The following is a 13,854-nucleotide window of genomic DNA, read 5'->3' as shown; positions in this document are numbered from 1 at the left end:
GGCTATTCGGCAAAGAATGACTAGCGATGGTTCACCACTTAGTTTACCAGCATTTGCCTTCTTTTTTTTTTTTTTTAAAGGGAGACAGAGGTGGCATATTTGTTAAATGCTAGGGATAAGTAAACCTAACATTAAAAATCATGGGAAGAGAAAGTTGCTCTTTAAAGGGACATACATCACATGACAATTATTTTTTTTAAACCAGAAAGTAAACATTTCAAACAAATATACAAACCAAAATAAAGCAATACATTTTTTGAAAAGTATGTAATAAAAATGTATAAGTTTACTATAATCTTGGTCAGATTGCATTGTTGGGCAGCCAACCACACCTTTCTCCTCCCTTCCCCACTCATCTCAGTTTCAGACCAGTCTACTACTAACAGAAACATGGCATCATTGTGCAGCAGCAGGAGAGGGAAACATGACACCAGGGACTGATCTGCATGAATTATATTGATCATTCTTGTTCACATCTCCCCGTCAGGATGTTGCAAGGTCTTCCAACTACCAATGTGTAAATCTACCAACTACCAATGCAGTTTTCCAGAATCCCTGGGGATGGGACACTAAGTAGTTAGTTCAGTGCCCCCATGGGAGGGGTGTGGAAAGCATAAGGAAGAAGAAACAGGCAAATATGAAGAAAATCCTATTCCGCTGCTATTTTCAGCCTGCAGAGTGAGGCAACTGTCTCATTCAAAGCAAAAGATTTAGAATGAGACAGTTGTCTCAAAGCGATGCATGTCCCTTTAACATAAGCTCCTGGAGAAGTTACACATAGGGACAATGTCCAAGTTGTTAAAATTGTGGATCGGTTGTTCTGATTATCAGGAAGACCGATTTGCTTGTGGCACATTTGAGTCTATATGAGTATTTTATAAACAAACAATAGGAGAAAGTATGTCCCAGAGTAGTGTAAACAGCTCAAACACCTAGTGAGGTATCCCCTTCACCTACACACATACATATAATGATATACACAAAAAATAGGTGGAGCTGTAAAATACTTCCCTCTCTTCAAAATACAGCTGACAAAGCTGAAACAGAAACAGAGGGAAACACAATAGTGCAGATACATTTTTAAATATAGAGTAAATCCAATATCTGTAGATAGCACACTCACAAAAGTAGAGACATAAAGTAACCTGGCTCTGGTCTGGATATCAATAGGATCCTTTAAGGGAGATCCAAACCCCACTCCAGATGATGGAAAAGATTTTCAGGTTTTAAGGTAGAGTATTTAGGAATAATAAAATTATGCTTTTGTGTTGGACTTTAAATTATGCTTTTGTGTTTTATCTAACCTGTTTTTTGGAATAAATTATATACTTTTATAGATATTTTAAGTATTTATTATTCCTAAATACTCTACCTGAAAACCTGAAAATCTTTTCCAACATCGTTCCCAGCTTTTACTTTTCCACCTTCTTGTAGGGTTTACTCCAGGCTAGGAAACTTTGGTGTGACTTACCAGAAGTGAGAGAGTTGTTTTCCACTGGTTTTTCCCAAGTAACACAGTCAATTGTCAACTTTGTTATAGATTGAGGAAGTTCAGTAGCAAAAACATACACCATTGTGTAATTCACGTATCTTAAAAGATATGTATGTGAGCATAGCAACACTGTTTACATATTCAATCTGTGTTCATTAAAGAATAATAACAAATGGTTAATAGGAAACATCTGATATTTTTTGTCTCAGCTCCACAATGTAAAGAGATATTTCTTACATTATTATTACACACATTGTATAAACTAAAGTACATAATTTACTAGAAAAGTAATTTTTTATGAATGTTCTAGACTAGAAAATTGCCTTTTTAAAATTATTTTGCTGATGTAATTAAGGACCACTTCCATGCAGACCCACAGAGAGCTGAGTACTCCTTTGGAATAAAAGGCAATTTCATTCTGTTTTCCGCGTTACATATATGATCTATTTAAAAATATAGACTCAGAATGTCTGGTTATCCCAAGGAACACAACAGGCTGAGAAAGACTACATAGCAGTCTACATACCAAGACTACAGACTACATACCAAGAAGTTACTCAAATATTTCAGTCAATCAATATTCCTGTGTTGAAAACAAATTATATTTTTATGATACCACACTGACCTATACAAACTAAATTCATATGTAAGATAATGGTAAATGCTCATGGATGTTCAAATCCCTATTTAAGGTAGTTTGCTCACTATTGAAAAAAGGATACTGAAGAACCTACAAACTGAGAATATATATATTTCTTTTAACATATGAAAAACTATAACTGTGTATATTAAGCCAGAAAAGTGTGTCTTTTTCAGTCTCAATATACCGTGTGGTTAAAAAGACCTTGTGCAATGTTAGATGTGCGCATGATAGAAACACACTGTAAATGTCACATCTAAGCCACAGGTTAAATATCTTAAAGAAGAATCGTTAGTCCTGAGACTTTATTACAGTCCTATAACTAGCTAAAAGTTAGCTATGGGTTGTGCTTTTATTTTATTAAAAGTCTCCATGGGTTTTCCCCCCTACCCCCAATTATTTATTTATTTACAAGTTCGCTTAGGCATACATGTTAATTGGATTAACCCTTGTAGTGCCTTATGTTTGGGCTAGTCCCTATGTACAGCACTTTTAAAGGAATGCCCAAGGGCATATTCACTAGTACAGAACTTATGTGCAAATGCCAATGCGTGCCTGAGCATGCGCAGAGCACCTAGGGCAACGAGTCACTCTAAACAAGTGCCACAGAGGTAGTAAGTATGTGTGTGTGGATATATATATATATATATATATATATATATATATATATATATTATTTTTTTTATTACTTATAACCACAATTAATGGTGTCATAATATGCAGACGACTGTTTTGTCTGCTGTTCTTTTTCAATAAGCTGAAGGATTTGAAATGATATTAAAATGAATTAACCAAAAAATAACACTTTGAGGTTATACACTATTTGCACATGAACTTTATAACTACCCTAATAATATAAGTGCTTCTGTACTCCTAACTGCCTACAGTAAATATGAATGGGACAACATTTAACATGGCTTAAAAACAATATAAACAAGGTGTAACTTTTTTTAAATTAGTGGATAATTGTGCTTCTTTAGTGGTAACTTCTATATGACAGCCGTCCTTTAATATTAACAGTGAAAATTCTAGGTTATTGTTTAGGCTGAACGTTTTTAAATATTTTATAACAACATCCATGCTCTGTCTTTGAAATGTGGCAATTCTGCAGCTCTTTCACCCACTGCAAAGGATAAAAAAATGTTTGAGCAATATCCCTGAGGGATTAAAACCCAACGGAGAGGAAAAAAAAAATCCCGCCTGTAAGGGAGTGTTTGTTCAGCAGCATTCCTGGTGTGAGGGAAGACTCCACACCCTGCAATCAGCCGCCGACTGTGTTACACCCCATAACTTGTAACCTGCTGTTTTCGGTTGTTACAAGCCGCCGGGTCTCCTGTAACTGTATGCCAGCCAGGATCCCGCACTGCTTCTCTTTACTAACACTGCGAAACAAGAGTTACATTATTCAAATCTAAGAGTAGAGCTTTTCAAGTAGCTCTGTACAGGGTTAACCTGATACCTAGAGTAAATGCAGCACCTGTATTGTGAGATAAGAACAGACTTGAAACATAAGTGCTATATGACCGTGTCTAACATACGGTCACAATTATCTATGATACAGCACATTCTCTAAATGGAATAAGTCAACTGCTGTTTGGGGTGTAGCAGGCTGAGAGTGTATGAAACAATTGGACCATTTTTAGGCAATGCGATCACAGTTGGGCTGCCTTGCTTTAAACCTTGAGGCCAGGAGTTAGCATGGCCATTTTTTCCACATGGCCAGTGACTAGCTAAAATCATTTTGATGATAATAATAGTAGCAAATGGCTCCCTAATTTGGTATCCTTACATGAGATTTCTATATTTGAGGATAGCTAATTAGGAAGCTATCTACTATGCAGCCGAAAGATCAAAATTCAGAAAAGCCCTCTCCTTAATGTTGATCTCTGAGCAGTTTAGTAGATTACTCCCTAATTTGCTATCATTATTGCTATATTTAAATATATCAAATTAGGGAAGTATTATTATTATTATTATTATTATTATTATTATTAAGCACACTCATTCTCATGCACATGTACATACACATTCACACACAACTATTTAAAACACTTTTTTTTTAGGAAAGTCAACAAGCCTGTGCGTGGGAGGACTGAAGTTGATGTTCTCCCTGGTGTGTTGTTGTTACAGTTAGGATCACTGTGTCCTTCCTGCACAGCTCCCATATGCACCTTGCAGCGATGATGGGGCCTGCCGGCATCACTATAGGCTAAAGGGCAAACGGGAGCTATGCATGAAGTGCACTGTAAGTGAATAGCTTACTTGTCATGATTTTATTGAGGGCTTTTGCAGGTTTGAAATTTGCAGGGGGTAGGTCTTATAAAGCCCTCAGGCTCCGAGTCGCTGATCCCTGCTCTAGGCACACAGTAATAATACCATATGGTGTAAGTTACTTGCAACCATTATATTTCTTTTATTTTTATATTTATTTAATATAGGCACAGGAGAGGCAAAAAGGCTGGCAAAGCTTAATGGGTGTTGTAGTTCTATAACAGCTGATCTATCGTTTGACCTCTCTTGATGGTATATGTTTCTAATAATTTCCCCCCTTTCTTTTCTTAGTAGTGTTTGTATTCCTATATGTTATCTACCCTCCAAAAAAGTTAATATTTGCATTATTGACCACCTGTCTAAAAAGCAAACCTGACTCTTAGAAAATGCAGACACCACTAAGACAGATAGAGAGATAGCCTTGCAAGATACTGTTTAATCTGCTGACACAAGCTAAGAGGGAGGGGTAGACTGGCAGGAGATATTTTATTTATTATCACAAAACTTGGACTAACCTGGCAAATAAATAGCACTTTTAAATTGCTACAGGAATACATTGTACATAGAGGTTTTTCTACCATCCTTTTGCTCTCAAAAATATATGACATCAGCATTATCTTTGCATCATATATTACATATAATACATGTCCTTCTAACCAGGTAGCCTGAAGAGAACTTGGAAATTTGCTTTCACATTTACTAAACTGGTGACGGTGGGACAGTATTCTTCTACTGTATCAAGTTTTGTAGTTCTAATGTACAGTTGACGGGTTGATTAACTTTACCTGCATTTTCAAGTGTATTGTAATTTGCACTCTTCAGTCTGAAGAGAACATTTTCACTTTCAGATTAGCTAGGAGCACATTAAATAGCAACATGTTTCAGATTATAATAGAAAAAAATTAATCATTTTATTTTCACTTTCAGGATAATAATTAGTCCTGATAATCAAAGAACGCACATTGCATGGCAACACGTTTCAAGCACCAGAACAAAAGCACCAGAACAAAAGCCAACCTCAATTGACTTGCTAAAACTTGTTTTTTCCTTTTTTTTCTACAGTGGGAAAACCTCACAAGTGCAACTTCTGTGGTCGTAGCTACAAGCAGAGGAGCTCCCTAGAGGAACATAAAGAAAGATGTCACAACTACTTGCAGAATGTAGGCTTGGAAGCCGGACAAGGCATGGGACAACATGGTGGGTGCCCTTGACCATGAATTGAACACCTGCCTCTCATTTTTAAAATCATATTGATGTAGCATACATTAGCATATTCAATTGATTCAGTCTATTGTTTCCAAATCAACATTATTGACATTATTTTACCATCTATCACTTTATTATGAATGGCATTAAATTTGCTGTGTCATATGTCCCTACAAACATAGCAGAAGACCACGGAACCTTTGCAATGTATCTAAATCAGGCCCAGCCTTGTGAATAATTACTTTAAAATATATACAATTGGCCACTAATCTTGTTGGATATATAGGAAAGTACTTATACATATAAAGCATTGATGTGCTATGAATTAATTGTTGCAACCTTCCAGACTAATGCACTAACTGCTAACTGTCAGAGTAGATAAACAATGTTGCAAGTTTTTGCGGTTTGTACTTAAGAAGTAATATTATATCTGAGAGCAAAAATATAAACACAATGATAAACTGTATTGAGAGACTTTTTATTTCTATGCAACGCTGTTGAATCATTTCCAAATGAAATGTACCAAAGCTTGTGCAGCAATGCATTCTGGAGTTTGTTGGTTTACTTTTCAAAAACACAAGAATCATTTAGGTTCCAGACTACAGTAGTCTACTCCTCAGTATACCGCAGAGTTCTAGTAGCCTGCAGGTTTTGGAGAATTGGCGTGTCCGCCACCTTTTATTTGGGGTTTACACGAGCACCCCCCCTGCAGGGTCTTTTCACATGATGGTAGTAGTGTCTTTATAGGATGTCGCAAGCAGGCAGGCTATTCTGATGTGACTTTTTGGTTCTGTGTAGCATCTCCTATGGACGAGAGTAAGAATCCAGAGACCCTGATGGAAAACAACATGTATCTGATGCCCTTTGAGAGACCGGCTGTCATAGAGAGACTTGCCAGCACCATGGGGAAGCGTAAGAGCTCTACCCCACAGAAGTTTGTGGGTAAGCATTGGCTTTCTTTTCCTACAGTGTGCCGTTATGATAGTCACAGATTAGGTAGAACAGTTAGTAACGGGTCTGGAATCTGATTATATTTGGGGACACAGAGTCTTGATTGAGCAGGTTAACTCTGGGGACTAGCTAAGAACTATGAATAATGCCAAAAACAAACTAGTTAAGCCATTTCACCAAAATAATTCTTAAAATGTAATAGCAAAACACAGTCTTGTTATTTTTTTTATTTTATTTTTTTGGTTCATCTTTTTCCTTTAGAAATTATACAGACACAGTATATTCTTTGCAGGTGAAACCACTGTTTCCTATGAGAGGAAGTGACATCCATTCTATGCACGTTCCAAAAGGTTAAATTCACATATCTCTGCAGCTTAACAGGAAGGGAAAGTCCCTGCCAGCAATGGTGATATGATTTACATATGCATCACTCCTTCCACTATATCATTAACACACAGAGAGAGACATCTAAATTCAGACCAGAAAAGTAAACAGCATTTCTCACACATTACATCTATATGTACTGTGTGCACCATTCTGCAATGGTTCATGCTAGGAAAATTGGGTCTTTATGTAAAGTTGGAAAAAGATGACAGTGCAGGCCTCACTGTAGCCTTTGGTCTCTGGAACAGGGATGTCCAAAAGGCTGTCAAGGCATCATGGACTCTATAGTTCCACAATAACTAGAGGTTCTGCTACCTGGCCATCCTTAATATTGATTTGAAAGCTATATGAATATAAATAACTGCTTCACAGATTTAAAACATTGGCCGTAGGTAGTTCTTAAAAGCACAAAAAAAAAAAAAAAAATCAACAGACATTCCCAAATGTCTTTTTCAGATTTTTTTCAGCACTGGATTGGGACGATGCAGGGTTAATTTACGTAACTAAGCGAATTCTTAACTTGATGTTCCATTATATTATATAGCATTATAGAATGTGCTGCTTTAAACAGTCATAATGTCATTAAATAAGAGGGACATTTTGTCTTGGAAAACAATCTTTAAAAGGCCAAAGTGTTAAACTGGCATAAGTCAGTATAAATATGTTGGGTGTTACCAGTGTTTATTTAACCGATTTATATCCTGATGCAGAAGGAATCTCAGAACCCTTTAGATAGATCTTAACCATCTCTTGTTTATCAACAATTCTCCAGAATGGCTGCTAGGACTCTGCAAAATGGAGTTTCTATTTATTTATTTTTTTCATTCATTTTAATTGTCCCAGTTGACGAAGGGTTTATGTAAAAAACTAAATCTGGAGCAATCTCTATGGAAACTAAAATGCTGCTGCTGATGATTGCTCAACTTTTTAACCTTGCCCTGAAACTGTCCTGTAAAAATAACCCTTCAATACTTCCCGATCTCTCTAATGTCAGAAAAATGACAGGATATGTGACAGTCAACAGGAATGAATTTTTATAAGGAAGTGAATGGTCATGTTTTAGAACAATACACATTTAAGGGTGGAGATGTATGGAGCAATCTAAGACTAGGTTAGAAAATATGACTGTTTAGATCAAAAGATAGAAACATAGACTTAGATACTAAGGCTAGCATTAACTAAAGGAATAGGCTGAAAAGTATAATTGAGAGTATATTGTACTGTTATCATTTGGTCTCAGTAATTTGTTGTTTAAAAGTAAAACAATGCAATATGGTAAGACAATATTTTGGGTATTCAGTTTTTAATGCATGTTATTAATTCTAGGTGAAAAACTCATGCGATTTGGATATCCTGACCTCCACTTTGACATGAATATGGCTTATAAGAAAGAAGCAGAGTTAATTCAATCTCAGGTGATGGACCAGGCTATCAACAATGCCTTCACCTACCTAGGAGCAGATGCATTGCGACCCCTGATACACCACTCCACTTCAGCTATGTCAGATGTCCCCCCGGTTATCAGCTCAGTTTACTCTCAGGTCTACCATCCAGGCAGGGTGGAGAGACCCACCAGCAGGGAAACATCAGACAGCAATGACAATAACATGGATGGCCCTATCTCCCTTATCAGACCAAAGAGTCATCCCCAAGAGAGAGAGGCATCTCCCAGCAACAGCTGCCTGGACACCACCGACTCAGAGAGTATCCACGAGGACCGGCAGTCCTACCAAGGGAACCATGCCTTAAATTCCAAGAGAAAGCAGAGTCCGGTGTATTCTAAAGAGGATGGCAAAGCACTTGATGCCACAAAATCTAACCTAGGCTCCTCCAAGGATGTCTATAGAGTCTTTAACAGCGAAGGGGAGCAGATTAGAGCCTTCAAATGTGAGCACTGTCGGGTGCTTTTTCTAGACCATGTCATGTACACCATCCACATGGGCTGTCATGGTTACCGTGACCCATTGGAATGCAACATCTGTGGTCACAGGAGCCAGGACCGTTATGAATTCTCTTCGCACATTGTACGCGGGGAGCATCCATTTCACTAGCTCAATTACGTGAAAGGTTCTTTTGAAGTAGACTGCACATGAAGAAATACTGCACTTAATACTCCCACTTTTCCTCAGACTTTAGTCACACTGAAAGGATTTACTTTAGGTGGAATTTTTTAAATTTCAAATTTATGTAACATTTTTATTTTTCTTTAATTTCTCCGACAAACTGTCTTAGCCTCCCAAGAAAGATGAGAAAAAAGAGAATTAAATGGCTGTACTTGCTTAGCCAAAATATTAACTTTCCATGGATTTATTAGCAAATTACTAAAGCACTGTGAGTGGTTTATAAAATAATAATTATTGTAATAAGAATAATATATTTACAATCATCGACCATAAGATATGTAGGGATTCTAGGGCTTACATATATGTTAGCTTGGACGATACAGGGATCATGGGAAACATAGTTATCCAGTATCTCAAAAATGATTATTAATTTATAACATGCAAAAATAGTTTATGCTTATCTTTTTTTTTTTTTTTTTTTTTTTTTAGTGATTCGTATGCATGTGACTAAATTTCAAAGAGATTTAAAGGTGCTTAATAATCTGTTTTGGATTAAATCGGGAAGCTCGGCAGATCTTGTACGTCTATGTGTTGTTTGCTAGTTGCATAGTTGCTAGTGTAGAAGTTTGGTATACAGTTGCACAATAGACTGCAAGTTAATATTTTCTGATGAGAAATCAGTGAACTGCCCTGTTTCTGAGAATTTTCATTAATGTAATCTGGAGTTCTGTTTTTCTGTTTACGGCTTTCTTGGGGATTTTTTTTGTTGTTACCTTTTTAAAACTCAAGTGACTCTCCATCCACTAGACATGAAGTTTAACTACATTGGCAAACAACTTGTGAAATATAGGCTCCAATTGTTGATATGGAAAAACCACTGTAATAGAACATGAACTCGTGGATTAGCAAATAAATCCCAATGTATAATTGGTACTTATTCAGACCTTTACATGAAGCCTTAGGTTTCATGTGTCATACAGTAAGTCAACATACATATAAAACTGGTGAGTGGACCACAGCGCTGTGGAAATAAAAACACATTATTAAACTTTGGCCAATTTGCTTTTCCCAAGGGAAGGTACATAGACTACTCTATTCAGCAAAAAAATGTACAAATAGAATAGACAAACTGTTACCTTTACAAAGTGTCAAATCCTAGTATATACTTAAAGGATTTTGAGATGAAAGGATAAAAGATTTCAGTACTGTGCTAGGACAATAGGATATATGTTCACCTGCCACTATAACCATAAGTAACAAATGGAGTATATTCAACTTACTACAAACTGATCATCGTAGGCAAACCATTGGCAAATTGTGACCTAACACTGTCCATCTTTTTCTCTATTTTGCTTCCCCTTCCTTTAAGTGCGATGTGCATAAAGGAACATGTAAATCCAATGTATAGCCTAAAAATACCCTTTTGTGTTTTTTAAGAATGTGTGCAATACTGCAGAAATATTAAGGAAAAAGTAAAAATGTTACTTGTAGAATCATAAAAAATATGAATACTCATCTATTAGACCCTTCACTACCAAAATTGTATATATGCAGTGTTTACTTTTATTTCCACTGCACTTTTAAAATTCTTAGTGCTCCAGATGAATGTTCCCGTACTGTAAGACAGTATTACTCTTTAACAGTAAGACGTTTGGGAACTCTGTTCCCTGTGTAAATATAGTAAGGGAACGGAGTTCCTTTCAGACCTACTCGACTAGAACCCTGCTATGCAGCAAGTGACTTTTGAGCCAGTTTACAATATCTTGAGTCAAATATTTTATTTAGAATAAAAACTATTTCTAAATCAATTTACATTTAGTGTACATTTGCAAGGTAGTTTTCAGGCCACTTAAACTTGCTATTATGTGGATAACTGTTTAAACCATATTTCCTAACATTTTGCACCTGGTATACAGATGTTAAATTTTCTAGCATAAATTGGTTGGAAGTTGCTCCAAATTCACCATACATCTGCCTGCTCTCAGGTGACATACTTATTTTTTTAAAAAGTTTTCCTGGGTTATGGTTTGCAGACTTTTCCTGAACGAATATTTTTCACGACTTTGTTGACTTCAAAACACCACTCATTTTATGTCATCTTTCAAACTCTGTAACACAAACTGTACCAGGAATCAAGTGTAGAACATCAAAAGACTGCAGGTGGCTTAACTTTATTGCACTCAACTGTAAATTGGTTTTAGTCGTTAAACCTGGTATTGATGGGAATTGATAAGGGCATTGCAAGCTCTAGGACCAGATAGCCAATACCTTGTCAGGACAAGTGGGCAGGGTCATCTTGGATGTGTGTCCGTGACCCAGATTGCCACACTGACATGCCCACTTCTGTCCCTACTGCAGCCCCTATATAGTGCATATATTTGGCAGAAATTACACAGAATCAGTTTTGAGAAAAATGGACAAGGCTTTTCTGATCCTAGAAAAATGGAAAAGCCCCTGAACCTGTTTCGATGGGCCTGGGGTCCAAAAATGTAACTGTCCCCAAAAATGTGTGAATGTATCCATTGTTAGATGAATTTGCAATGCTACTGAACTGCATGTTACGTGGTTACTCCAAGCATTATAACCACTAAAGCACAATGTAGTGCTTATGATACCAGGAGTATCCTGGCCCAATTCCCCAGTTATGGTGTAAATCATTTAATAACAGTTTGCCCTCTAACTTTCACAGGGTTTCGAGCCTTCTGAAATGACCAGATGACTTATCTCTGGCTTCTGCAGAACTCGGAAGCCAATACAGTCACCATTCATTGACTGAGCGCATCAACTGACCGTTGTCAATGTATGAAACACTGGGGGAATACATTTGCACAGACTTGACATTAGCCAGCCCGGAACTCTGGTTCCAGGCTGGCTGATGACACTCCATGATGCTGCCAGGGGTGGAGTTACACCGCCAGCAGATAAGGGGTTAAACTCAGCATCTGGAGCCTTTCACAGCGAAACGCTGCACACACAGGCTCTAGGCATAACCCTTTAAATGAGCAAAGCACACCTATTGCTAAGCACCTTTCGATTTCAATTTTTTTTTTAACTTCCAACACTGAACCTATTATACAAAGCTCGTACTTGGATCTTATTACTGTTACAAAACTGTAAATCTAAATTATTCCAGTTTTCTCCACGTTAATCTAAAATCTCAATTGCAATGAATATATTTCTTGTACAGTTATTTGTGTAAGAATCATTTTATTATATATATAATTATGTACAAAATGAATCCTAAATAGTTTTATATTTAGAAAAGATAAAATTTCTAGCTCCAGTGAAATGTTTACCCTTATCCATTTTTCTCATCAAAATTCTTCCTCTATATTCCAAAAGCATAAAAAAAACAAAACAAAAAAAAAACTGTTATAGATATAGATTTTGGATAAATGCAAAACATTAAGCAGCAAAATAAAACAGGTTTTATATATTCAGCTATATTGGTTTATTTATTTATATACATAGATATTGATTTGGAACTAGAACTAAAAATCTTGTCTTGATTTTGCTTTGTCATATAAATAATATTGAATTACTTCAATATAACCTAAATTATTATTATTATTATTACTGCTATTTATAAAGCGACCAGATACTCTGCAGTGCTCTACAGTCGGTGAAAATAGACAGTACAGTATAGACAAACTGATATAAAAGGAATGTGATTTGAGATCTTGCATAAGCAAGCCATTATATAAAGTACTAAATTAGATAATAACAATATGTTCTATATAGCCATTCATGGTTATTTACTAGAATAGGATTTGTGGGGAATTCAAAGTGATAAATTGGAGAATTTTTCCAGTCCGGCTACTTTTGCCTTCATTTTGAAATTCACTTTGAATTCTTAACAATTCTGATTTTATTAAATAACCCTACCAGTCTTTAAGAGTGTGTTTCTTGACATGCACTTGGAATCCCCAAAAATTCACAGTTTATTGAATAACCTTGCAAAGGATCCATATACCTGATTTTTATCATCAATGAAAATGATATAGTTCCCCCCTCCCTAAAACTGACCTTTTATTTGATACATGTGGGCATATGAGCTACAGCAGCAGTGTTTGATTGACTGTTTCCGAGTTCACCTTAGTATACCTCCCAATTTTACAAATGGCTAAAGAGGGATGCTTTTATTTAGGAGGTCTGGCTATAGTCAGTGGTGGATTTATATTTTAGTTGAGTTCAGTTCACTATCTAGTGATAGCAAGATAGAAAATGCAATTTAAGCAGTACCAAGTGTTTTATTTACACAGAGCCAAAAAGGGAAACTAAGTAAAGAGGGGCAGGAGGATTTGTACTAGATTAGAGACTGCCCTCCCTTAATAGGGTCACCTGGGAGGTATGAATACGCACACTGACTTAATGCATTCGTATATCCATGCAGTACATAATGGGCTTAGGATATTGATTGGTATTTAGCCAGATTAATGTTTTTGTCTCAAAAATTGTAGTTAGTGTATTGAGAACATGCATTTGCAGAGTAGTATTAACCACAAGGTGGTTCTTGGGCAATGCCTTGAAACCCTGGGGTTTGACAGGGAACCCGGAACCATGAATTTGTTTGGCCCCATTAACCATCCCAATGTGAAGAATAAAGGGGAGACTGATAACTTGACTTAATCTTTATATATGTTTGGTTGTTTTTATGGTGATAAAGAATGCAGTCATCCTAGTGTTCCACTATGGAGGGTTTCTAGCCTAGTGTCTGTTCTGATGCCAACGTGTGCTAACTTTTATTGCTGCTATAGAGATTGCTAAATATGTATTTTCACAGTAGTTGAGGGAGCAATGCAGATTTATCCAGTCTTGCTTCCAGTAAACATTAAAATAAGAATGAG

At 36.4% G+C, this 13,854-nt stretch overlaps 1 protein-coding gene across 7 annotated transcripts in view; it reads left to right on the top strand.

Annotated features, from left to right (window-relative positions):
- The window catches only part of IKZF2 (IKAROS family zinc finger 2), a 61,399-nt gene extending 48,604 nt beyond the window's left edge, over positions 1 to 12,795 (top strand). For 5 of the 7 annotated variants that reach the window (XM_063429961.1, XM_063429957.1, XM_063429959.1 and 2 more), the window contains 3 exons: positions 5,466 to 5,600; positions 6,408 to 6,551; positions 8,271 to 12,795. In XM_063429961.1, the coding sequence (XP_063286031.1) occupies positions 5,466 to 5,600; positions 6,408 to 6,551; positions 8,271 to 8,995 (1,004 nt within the window). In that variant the 3' untranslated portion in view covers positions 8,996 to 12,795. The remainder of the gene's footprint in view (positions 1 to 5,465; positions 5,601 to 6,407; positions 6,552 to 8,270) is intronic. The other 2 variants (XM_063429963.1, XM_063429960.1) reach the window with 1 other exon arrangement.
- The last annotated feature ends 1,059 nt before the right edge of the window (positions 12,796 to 13,854 follow it).

This window comes from Pelobates fuscus, chromosome 8, assembly GCF_036172605.1.
Source record: "Pelobates fuscus isolate aPelFus1 chromosome 8, aPelFus1.pri, whole genome shotgun sequence".
Lineage (NCBI taxonomy): Eukaryota > Metazoa > Chordata > Amphibia > Anura > Pelobatidae > Pelobates > Pelobates fuscus.
Note: the sequence above shows the minus strand (reverse complement) of the source record. Positions and strands in the feature narration are given on the sequence as shown.